Source organism: Zea mays, chromosome 9 (assembly GCF_902167145.1).
Source record: "Zea mays cultivar B73 chromosome 9, Zm-B73-REFERENCE-NAM-5.0, whole genome shotgun sequence".
Lineage (NCBI taxonomy): Eukaryota > Viridiplantae > Streptophyta > Magnoliopsida > Poales > Poaceae > Zea > Zea mays.
In genome coordinates, this window is record NC_050104.1 from 40,349,776 (window position 1) to 40,362,017 (window position 12,242).

General features: G+C 44.5%; 1 protein-coding gene across 1 annotated transcript; it reads right to left on the bottom strand.

The window, feature by feature from the left end:
- Positions 1-8,113: 8,113 nt before the first annotated feature.
- Positions 8,114-9,508, bottom strand: LOC100285411 (embryogenesis transmembrane protein). The gene is made up of 2 exons (NM_001158304.2): positions 8,786-9,508; positions 8,114-8,685 (listed from the first exon to the last, which is right to left on the bottom strand). Exons 1-2 carry the CDS (start codon positions 9,454-9,456, stop codon positions 8,481-8,483), a joined length of 876 nt encoding a protein of 291 aa, NP_001151776.2. The 5' UTR covers positions 9,457-9,508; the 3' UTR covers positions 8,114-8,480.
- Between the last annotated feature and the right edge of the window lie 2,734 nt (positions 9,509-12,242).

Sequence of the window (12,242 nt, forward strand, 5' to 3'; positions counted from 1 at the left end):
AAGGGGAGGGGACTACGCAGGGGAGTACGAGTCGGGCTGGCTGGGCGCGAGCGCGGCCGCACAGGGCACGCAGGGCGCAGCCACCATCGCTGGGGAGGGGCGCGCGCGGGCGCGGGGTGCGGGCTGCGGGCTACGGGGGCGCAGTTTGCGCCGCCGTCGAGGAGGGGGAAAGGGGCGCCACCGGGGGGACGCAGGGGGAGGGACACCGCCACCGAGGAAGGTGAGGGGAGGGAGAGGGAGGCCCTGCACGAATGGGAAAACGAAGAAACAAAGAAACCCTTGGTACAACAATGGAGGTTTCTCACCGGGGAAGAAGACCCAACTGAGGAGGAAACTGTCGATTGACAGAGATTCGGAGGTCCAATCAATGAACCAAACGCGCCCAGACGAAGCCCTCGACGAGAAGGCAATAGCGGTATCCTTAGATTTCACAGACGATGCACAGATTGGGAGTAATTGCTTGCCGGAGTTGGAACCGCTTCCGAACTTCGGCGAGCAATTTCGGGAGCTGGGAGTTGAATTTGGAGAAACCGTTTCATGCTCTGGAATGGGCTTCACGAGGAGAAGTCAGACATGTATATATATCTAGGGTTCGGACGAATGGAAATTCAGTTCAAAATTGGATTTACCATTTTTTTAAATTTGGGAAAGCATAGAAATCCATATTTTGTGCTCAAAATATTATAGATGCTTCCAAAAATTTCAAAAAATTCCTATAAATATTTTGGCACCTAATGAACTCAAAAAACATAATTAGAGTTTATAAAAACATTTTAAGTCCCTCAAATAAATAGATTTTGGTTTCCGAAAAATAGAAAAATTGTTCGAAAAATATGAAAATCTACCGAGAGTTTCTATAGGATATACTAACATGTTTCAAACACATTTTGCACTTAGAAACACGGTGCAACGACATGAATGCAATAACCAAAGTGCCTCTAGCACTTATTCCACTAGGCTTACGCCAATATAAAACAAAATAATTCTCCATTTTTAGGAAAAAGAGAAGGAAAGCAAAGAAATGAGAGAGTAACACCTAAATTTGGTGGATATTAGAGAAGAAATTTTATATCCCCAAATTTAGGGTGTTAGAAATATAACCCCCTTAACATAATCTCGGCCTCGAGATTCAATGAGAGGCTAGCAAGAAAAAGAGATTGGTTCATTGTTTTTTCATAGCTTTTTCTGATTCAACTTTGACTCAGAAAACTTTAACTTGTGGACTGGTTGCTTTGACCTTGAGATACTCGAGACCAATTAATGCAATTCTTGAAGATCCCTTGGACTTGTGGGTTAGGACCCACACACGCTTCCGCTGCCACTTTGATCTTGTTGGTTGATGTTGATCGCATTGTCTTCATTGGGGTTAGCGGCTAACCCCCTTAACAGGAGAATTAATATGCACTTGATGAAGATGCTATCGACTCTAATCTTGACTGGTTAAGAGAGGTTGTAGGATGCCAACCAGACAGGTGCAAGAGGAAAGGGTATAGATAGAAAAGGTAAACATAGATGGATTAAAGAGAGAAAAGGGAGAGCAACCAGCTAACTAACTCTATGGCACTCAGCTAGTAAACTGATGTCATTGTGGACCAAGGGTCACAACACATCAACACTCATCACAAGAAGCAAATCAGTCATCATACAAAGACAAACAGCACAAGCATACAACAACCAATATGCCATTGCTATACTATTGGTCTCTTGTTCTTGAATGTTGTGAATGAAGAATAAGGCAATACAATTGTTAAATATTAAGGACTTTCGTCCTACGAAGCATCATCCCCTTTCACATATGATGATTTTCAGACGAAGCTCATGAAGAACGTATCTTCATCATTCACAAGAATAATAATTCATAGAGATGATAAACATTATTCATTTAGATATCAATCCATATATTTAATTCATGATAAACATATGAATATTAATAAGATTTACATTGCATTGATACCTTCGGCTTATTCGAAGGCGTTGTCGTAAGAGCGATTACAATTCAACGTTCTGGAACGGGCTCGACGAGGAGAAGCCGGTCATGTATATATATCTAGGGTTCGGACGAGATGAAATTCGGTTCAAATTCGGATTTTACCATTTTTTAATTCGGAAAATCCTAGAAATCCATATTTTGTGCTCAAAATATTATAGATGCTTCCAAAAATTCTAGAAAATTCCTATAAATGTTTTCGCACCTAATGAACTCAAAAAACATAATTAGAGTTTCTAAAACATTTTAAGTTCCTCAAATAAATAGATTTTGGTTTCTAGAAAATAGAAAAATATTCTGAAAAATATGAAAATCTACCGACAGTTTCTATAGGATATACTAGCATGTTTCAAACATATTTTGCACTTAGAAACACCGTGCAACGGCATGAATGCAACAAGCAAAGTGCCTCTATCACTTATTCCACTAGGCTTACGCCAATATAAAACAAAATAATTCTCCATTTTTAGAAAAAAGAGATGGAAAGCAAAGAAATGAGAGAGTAACACCTGAATTTGGTGAATATTAGAAAAGAAATTTTATATCCCAAATTCAGGGTGTTACAACTTCGCGGGTTGCATCCTTGACGGACTTATGCAACATGTACGGGCTAGCAGGACGACCAACTGAGAATCCAGGAACAAGGGAAAGGGAGAAAAACCAGAAAACTAGACTCACCGAGGGGAACGCACCTGTTTAAAGGGCATCTTCTACGTGGGGGGAACTTCCGCCAGAGGGACTTGCGACGGTCCACCCTCACGGCGTCGACCGGTGCGCACAGGCATGGGGAATGCTGTTGCAGACACCTCCGACCCTCCTCTGCAATGCTCGAGCAGTGCTGTGACCGCAGGGGGCTCTACCACTGGCTCCTCTTCCCAGGCCGGGCGCTGGTGCTAGCCTCGGTGCCAACACGGTGTTGCGATCCTCCCACCGACACCAGGGCCACGGATCTACCGGAGGCCGTGGAGGTCATGTGCTCTATGTTAGTGGGGGGAGATGCTCCTCTGTAGGACTCGTAAGGCGACCAGAGGGGGGTGAATGGGAGCCTATCGGATTTTTGTCTCCAAACACTAAAAATTAACACTTTGCTTCAATTGAGATGAAGCAAGTGCTCAAACCATAAACACATCAGCGAACAAGTGATCTCATGATTACAAAACGTTCCTAATACTCACATGAGATCAGCAAAACAAACGGATCGCAAATCGGACACCAAAAAGTCTAAAACAGTCCAATACATTATTGTCAACAAGTACTGTTTTCAGCAGTACGAAATTATGTTTTTGAGTTTAAAACTGAACTAAATGAACTCCGATTGATATGAAATTTTACACACACCTGTGCAAATATGTTTCCAAGATCTCCCCAAATTTTGAGCTTAATCTGACTTGTGACTCACCCGCAGATTTAAAAATACAGCAGAAATTGGGGTTTTGTTGAGGTTTTCTAGAACAAGTTCAAACTGAGTTTTTCTCAAATCGCGACCAAAATCTGCAACAACTAGGTGTATGCAGTGGTCCGAAGAGTGCAACTCACCACCAATCAATCCCCAAACCAAATCCTCTCAAAGGAATCAAAGGGTTTCACTAATAACACAAGAATGGGGAAAAGAAGAAACCAAAACTATAAAACTTCAGAAATTTCAGCAAGGGTACAAACTGATATTTGAAGCCAAAGAACCCTGTGGGCCGGACCGGCGACCCTTCCTCTGATTAAACAAGAAAATCAAGAACACAGTCGAAGTACAAAATCACTGCGGAACCCTCGGCTCAACTAGTGTCTACCTAGAGAGAAAACTTGGAGCTCTAGAATAAATTCTCAAAACAAAAGGCAGCCAAGGGATGCTGAACCAACCAGCCCTCCCCTCTATTTATAGAGGGTTATTCTCACTTCCTAAAGTACCACTATTTACATAGAGCCTATCCACTCCACCGGGGGCGAAATGGACCAACTCCTAGATTTTTGATCCGATGGCCACGTCCTTCACACGGAGTTGCTTCGCCTTGACGCACCCTCTGTGATCACGCCGCGTGCCACCACCGGTTCCCTCTAGAACCGCCACCGCCGAGTTTTGAGGCCCAAACTCAGCAAAACCAGGCATCCGTAGCGCTGAGTGGTTTTGAGGCTCAAACCACCAAACCTGCCGTGAGCACCGCACCTCGTGCACGTCCTCCACGATCAGACGCGTGTCCCGCTAGTCCTCGACCATGCCGGCAACACGGTCCACTCCACCACGTCCTCGGACAAGTGTGTGTCCTAGGGCTAGACGAAAAACTCGTAGCTCGTTAACTCGCTCGACTCGACTCAATAGTGGCTTGACTCAACTCGACTCGTTTATAATTTGTAATGAGTTGAGCTTGTATTTCAACTCGTTACGATAACGTGCCAGCTCGAGCTGGCTCACGAGCTGACTCGCGAGCCAAACGAGTTAGAGTAATTAGTCAAATTACAATAATCTCCGATCCAATATAGTTAATCTTGTACTCTACTATAGTTAATCTTATTCTTTGTTGAGTGTGGAATCTTAAGTTGCAAACTCTATTCTTTTTTCTACATAGATCTCCTTCTTTTCTTTTGCTACATGTTTTTATATACGTTCGTAGACACTAGACATGGTATTATCGAGCTAGCTCACGAGCTAAACGAGCCAGCTCGAGTTGACAAACGAGTCGAGCCGAGTTGGATCTTCAGCTCGTTAACATAACGAGTCGAGCCGAGCCTGCTCGTTATCTTAACGAGCCAGCTCGAGTCGAGTCGAGCCGAGCCGAGCCTGCTCGATATCCACCCCTATGTGTCCCAGGTGTCAGCCACCACGGTTGGTCACTTGGCTGCTCTGATTCGTCAGTCAAGACCCAGCACTCGCCCTTCACTACTCTCAGTCCATCAGCACGAGCCCGCATGACCTTCACCTCAACTATCAACCACTGTTCCTGTGCTCCACACCTGCACACCACAAGTCGACCAACATGGTTGCACAAGCATAATCTCACACGCTGGTCAGTCCACTGACTACCCTAGAGTGCTACCCGTTGACAATCACTCATCATCAACCCGAACCACAAGGGACAAGTCAACCTTGTGTTCGCATCCTCCCAAGCTCGGTGCGAGCCATATGCTCGGCCTTCTTCTCCTTTCTCTTTCATGATAGCGCTTCTTATGCGCCGCTAGGGCCTCTGCCTCCAACTCCCTCTTCTTTTTCTTCTCTGCCTTATTGGCAGCGTCTTCAGGAAGAGGAGGAAGGGAAGGACTCATCGGCTCAAGCTCTTGCAGAGCAAACGATCATCGATAATGAAAAACACCCGAAACCAGAAAGATAAGAGAAGGAAACCTACCAAATCACTCAAAATCCCCTTGCTAAGGGGAAGGGGGAATCCTCATCCATGAAAACCATCGATGCCAATGCAGTGACATCCTTGATGTGGGCTTCAATCTCCGTCTTGGATCGTCGCCGCTAAAAGCCTAATCTCTGGCAGCCCTGGGTGCTTTTATAGACGTTCGGACCTATAGCGGCTCAACCGGATCATACTGTTGCGTTAGGGCTTTCTCTAGTTATTATTATATATATATATATATATATATATATATATATATATATATATATATATATTACACACATAAACATATATACACATATATGAAGATGAAACATACCTCGTTAGCTTTCGCCTAGGGCCCTCAAAATGCTAAGGTTGGCTCTGTTTATAGAGTGGAGTTTGAATATGGGGATGAGAGTGAGTAAACCGCTTGAGATAGCCTTATGTTCAAAACGTGTCAAAGATGGGATCTGATTCCTCGTGGACCAAACATCTTGTCAAGTACTCATGTGACATTTCACTCCCACACTTTAAGTTGTCCCAGCAGATCGTGCATATAGTCATGTAGAACATTGTTTTACACCGTAGACTGCACTATTTATATAGTTAAATTTAAAATAGGAGATGTGATACAAGATAGGATGGGTAAGTTCGTGGAGACAACCTTACAAACACCGCGAAGGAGCGTGCCTATGAGGATGGGTACGCTGGTCGGTATCGACCCGGAGTTGTCGGCACCGATCACTTGATATTTTTTTTATTTTTTTAAAATACCAGACTATTTATAAATTATTTAATTTTTATGTATTTATGTTATGTTATTTTAATTTCGGATAAAATGACATGTTTTATTTTAAATAGAGTGAATAAGAAATGTTGATGTGATGTTGAAGTGATTGTAGGCTTACGATAAGTACTGTACGTTAGAGTGTTGTAGTAGATACATATCGACAATAGTAAAATCGTACGTAGGTGATGTGGTGATAGATATAGACCATGTGCATTGGAACCAGCCTTAGCCGTGACCAATAACAATAGCTACGTGACAGCGAGAAATTCTTCAAAAGCTCAAATGTGCATGGGTGTCTAAGGTAGTGTTTGGTTCACCGAAATGTAATGTAAATAGATTATGCAGGGAAATGGAGACTGACATGATTGTTGTTTGGTTAAGCTCTCTCTAAGACTATCTCGAGCATACTCTCTATCACACTCCTTATCTCACTACCTATTTTAAACTCCTCTCTGCAAACTGTGTATGTACAGTACAAAACAGTGTTATACACGTCCGCATACGCGTTGCTGGAGTTGACCTAATAGTATCAGATACTACTATCCAATTTAATCACAACCAATAACCATTATCACTGGCATTACTATTATTACTGTAACAACGACTGAAACCAAACAGCACGTTTGGATACCGCGGGTTCTATATGGGGCAAGTATAGCGTACGAATAAAGAAAAGTACCAGGTGTCTTTAGCTTTGCACAAATCTTTTTCGTTTCATCAACATCTCCGATCACGGCAGGAAGGAATATGATTCAGTCGTGTTCACATGTTGTTTCGTCTAGACAGACATACAAGGGACCGGAAACAACAACATCCGTACACAGTGGTCTAATTTTGTCTCTTTTATTTACACAATAAAGTCAAGCGTGCCAGTTTGTCAAACTCTTCATTGTACCGCGTTCTTAATTATTTTCAACGCTGGAACAGGATCAAGTTATAATCATGAATGCCAGTGTAATCTTATTATCATGAATGCTTGGTCACCCTTCGTCGTTTGTGTTCTTTGTCATAACATGTTTTATTTTGCTAAATCTAGAGCCTATATTTTGATCTCACATGCTAAGCTTTTGGGTAATATTTGGATGAAAGTGATAAAGTTTAGCACATAGAAATAGAAAGACATCTATACCCCTAATTAATGCAGGTGGAGAGAGAGAAAATGGGGTGCGGAGGATAATAGATGTCTTCGCGTTAGACCAATTTTAGCTTTAGCACTTGGTGGAGCTAAACTGCTAATGAATGCTAAAATTTAGCACTTCATTTTTAACATTTTTTAGCATTACTGTTTGGATCTTCGAGTGGTAAAGTTTATCTTAAAATGTAGCGCTAAACTTTAGCACCATAAATTCAAATAGGCTCCCAGAAACATTAGAAACATTTTATGGAACTACTGCCTAGCACAAAGGCAATTAGAAATACAGATAGGAGCGAAGCTAGGTTATATTTAGCGGGTGCAAATGCATCCTAAAAATGTATATTCTATAGATTTAGCTAAAATGTCACCATATATGTACCTCTATAAAATATTCATATACATCCACAAAGCTAGATGCATCCTTCTTAAATTTGCTCTTGATTCGCCACTGAATACGTATGTGTAAATGTAGAGAATAATATAAAATATTCTTTGCAGTTATTCGATGTGACGCGATTAGTTATCATTTATAGGAACAACAGGTGAAACTGAACCCAATCTTCTAGTCTCCTTTTCATAAGCTCTAGGGATGAGACTCAGGAAGGCTTATGATTAGCCAAGCAGAGTTGCACTTAGAACTCAATATATGATTGCTTGTGAACGGTGTAGCATGCATGTATAGTAAAATGACTAAATGGGTTATTGTTTTCAAATAATTGCAAATAAAGGAGTATAGGGAAATGGAGGGGATCCATGGGGATTGAATAGCAACCCCTCCATTTCCTCTTTCTATTCAATCCCCCATGAATAGAAATTGGTCATCAAACCAGCACTAGTCTCGGAGCAAACTAGAAATTGTTTCTTTTCCGTTATATTTATAGGGATCCTTTTGAATGAAGAAACAGCTCGATTCTCTAGTGAAACTGGAGAACAGACGGACAACAGAGATGTTTCAAGCAGAATCGCTCTGAAACAGACTTGTATTTTTGAAGAAAAGGGCCTCATGAATCCAATCCAGGTGTTAAATCAACTGAACCCCCAAAAGCACAAGCCTCCTCAACTCTATGTGGAGAATGGAGATAGATCATACATGATCGATGAGAGAAGTGTAAAAGGACAAACATGGTGTGGCATAGTAGGCAGTCTTTTATTATCAACAGGTTCTGAAAATGATGGTGCACTGTGTGTGTGTAGCCGGGGTTTAATCAGATCACTGTTCAGCGCCCCTCCTGAAGGCGTGGTGCCGGCGCAGGATCAGCCCTCCGCGCGTGGCGCACAGCAGGCGCAGCAGCCACCGCGCTGACCGTTCCCCGCCGTCGTCCTCTTCTGGCTAATGCGCTCCTCCTCCTGCTGCAGACCCTTCACCACCTCCGCCGGCATTGGGAACCACTTGTTCTGCGTAAGTCGGAGCATGCAGGGCATCTTTCTCACGGTGAACTTGCATATTTCAGCCATCACCCTGCCAAAAAGAAAAAGGCACATGGCATTTAGGTATTGCATTTGCATCGCATTGGATGAGATGCTTTCCACATGGTACCGGCTAGCGGCCACACACGTACTCTCCGAAGTAGATGACCCCGGCAAAGGCAACGCAGACGATGACGATGATGTAGATGCAGGAGGAGAAGAAGCGCGTGGTGCCGGCGATGTAGGCGCCGATGAGGCTGATGAGGTCGATGAAGGTGGTGAGCATGAGCGCCACCACCTTGGTCTCCGTGTGGTAGAACCGCTCGTTCATCAGCAGCACCATGATCACCAGCGACGTCACGAACGCGGTGGCGTTCAAGTAGTAGAAGATCATGTACCGCGACCAGTGCCTGTCCCGGAGCACCGGGTTGCCGGCGCGGTCGCCGTCCTGCCAGAACCCGCCGGGCGGGTTCAGGCCGGCCTGGTAGGTCACCGACGCCGCCACGGTGGCCAGCACCATCAGCCACCCGCGCATCTCCTTGAACCACTTCTTGCGCTGCGCCACCGGATCGTCGTCGTCCTTCTCCTCCAGGAGGAGGAAGCCCTGGAACCCCATGCTCATCATCTCCTCCGCACTGGCGCGGCGCCCTCCGCTTCCCTCACATTCTCGCTGGCTGTGGAGCGGCGCAACGAGCACCGGGATGCCGCGCTTCCCCGTCGCGCTGATCTCGGTCACTGCCGGGGTCGCGTCGCCCGGAGCACAGTCGGCCACGGTGATGGCTCGACTTCGCTGTGCTTCCTCGACATTGATCGGACAAGACATTTCAATTTGGTTGAGCACACATACACATATAGTGAACTACTATACATGTCCCATGCCATATACATATAGTGGGTTTGTGCCTTTCTGTCAACGTACTTATGAGCCAGCATCGTCTCCGTTGAAAGCATGAAGCAAGCATAACTTACATCTTTATTAAAGAAGACAAGAACAATGGATGCATACATATACAATCGTATATATCTACATGAAGAAAGGAATCGGACAATCCCATGCATGCATGCTTCTCATTGTATAATTTTTTTGGTGGTCTTTTGGTGGCTACCTATTGTAGGGTCCTGATTCGTGACCCTAAACACTCGTTAGCAGGTAAGAGCAACATAGTACAACAAAACGGGAAGCTAGATTGCTCGGATGTTTTGTCAAACGTGTCCCGTCCACAGGCCAGACAACAGGTATTTATAGGGTAATCAAAGGACCAGGGCCTAAAATACATGTGTGCTCTTGGTTACCTACTACATTTAGTAACATATTGTACACTAGGATAATTACGGAATAATGTTGGTCTAGACCTAATTACAACCGAGGATCGTACTCGCCAAAGATGCTGACATGCGAACCCGCTTCACTGGTGGTGGGCTCACTGGGTCCTAGGCAGCCATGCGTAGTCCTCTGACTCCGGGTCCCAGAGGCCTTCGACTTGAGGCGTTTGGTGATTCCCAGTCATCTGGTGTGATGTCGAGGGGGGGCGGCCGACCTTTGGTTTGTTCAAGCCTTCGCCCCGATTTGGACTGGCCATCTTAGAGAGAGGGGTCTGGACATCTGAAAGAGCGAAGTCCGTGTAAATTGATTATTGAGTATGATGAAGTGGAGCTATGGTCTGCATGTCATTGCTAGTGTCAAGGGTGAAGGTAGAGGGAAGGGGATGAAAGTTGTGATTAATGAAGGGGGCAGCGGTGCTATAGCCTGAGGGACGAAAAGGAGAAAAGAAGTGTTGTCTGGTGGCATAGAAGACCTCGATTCCAAGACTGTGGTGGTTACTTTCGTTGAAGAGTCGAGAGAGACCTGCAGTTCTTTGAGGTCTGCCTCTCTTGGCGATAGCGCATCGGTGACCGCCTTCATCGAGAAAGTTACTGGTGGTAAGTTTGGTAGAATTTTGAAATACAGAAAATTTGTTTCCATTGGACCAAAGCAGTGGATGGTGAGGGACACCCCTCCGTTGTGTAGGTGTGAAGACGTTTGAATATTTTACCTTACTCTCATGACAACCCTGATGTTGTGCGAGCAACGACATGAAAGTGTCAAAGGGGAAGAAACCGGTGGTGTTCGGCATGGTCAACATGCTAAAACCAAAAACACGAAAAGCTAAAGCGGGCACCAAGATGGAGAAAGCGACGTCAGTTGTGAATCCTTAAGTCGACATTTTATCTTATCAGATTAGGTATTTCCTAAATCTAGATTAGCCTATTCTAGTACAAGCACTTGTCAACACATATCTCCATTTTACAGCTCTCATTTCACTTCTTAACTACGATGCAGGTCAATGATGAAGTCTCTATAAGGAAAATGAACCTCAACCCATTTGGTTAAGGATTTTGGTGTTTGATGATCAACATAACTTTATAGACTAATGTTTTTTTAAGTGTTTGTGTTTTGAAGTTCACAGGATGCGAAGTGGATTGGACTTAGGCTCTGATAATGCAACACCTCAAAAGATGACCTAAAAGACACATAGAGGACTCTTAAATATTCAGCACAAGTCCAAGACACAAGACCAAAAGAGCCCAAGCAAAAGAAAGTTAAAGAATGCAGAAATGGGTTGTTGATTGGTTGCTCCGGACTGAGGCACTCAACCAATTTTCCAGAGATCCCTTCTTGGGTCTTCGGGAAGCTAGTGCACAGAACCCGGTGAGTGCGCCACCGGACCGGTTTCAACTATCAGCAATGGCTAGCTGGCAACGACTCTCTAGCACTGGACGGGGTGAGTGTGTCACCAGACCGTCTATAGTGTTGATATAGGCCAACAACTAGCTGGCGTGGGGATCCAGACAAGCACCCTGGTACACCACCAGACCTGTCCAGTGCGCCCGCAGATAGAAAGTCTACAGCTTTCCCCAATGGCTAGATTTTTGTGGGGGCTCTATATAAACCTCCCTAGTCGGCCATTTCATGTTGTAGGAGCCCAAACAACATATCCCAAGCATAGAAACACATTTTCAAGTGCTCCATCACACAAGTGCTAAATAGAATCTCTCGGTAATTAGTATAGGTGCTTTGTGAACTGCTTAGGCTAGTTAGATCGTTATTACGCTTGCTCTAGGTGTATTCCTAGTTGTGTGAGTGAGGTTAGCAAAACCCATAAAACTCCTCGGCTCCTGAGCGAGCCGTTGTAATTGTGCTGAGTGGGGCGTGAGTATTGCGAGACCGCATCAACCGAGTTTATGGTGCGACCGCCATTGTGTACTGGAGGGAACAAGGCCTGTGACATTTCGGTTAGAAGCTCGATAGTGAAGATGGCAGGGAGCGTACGAGAAGAGGCCAGAAGCGAAGCACCACATGCACGTGGAGAAGGCTCATGGCTCTCTACGGAGTTACTCGTCCGTGGTGCTTGGCCCTTGCTTGGGCTACCCTTTGAGTAGGGGCACCTACGAGGATTAGTCGGGACCTTGCATGGTTCTGAATACCTCGATAAAAATATCGGCGACATCCACGTGAGTTTATTTATCTCTACCTTTACCCTTTAGCTTCTGTATTTACATTCAAGTACTTAAGTTTCAATATCTCTTTTCTTAGCTTAGAATTGTTAGGATTAGAACTTAGGATGCAAA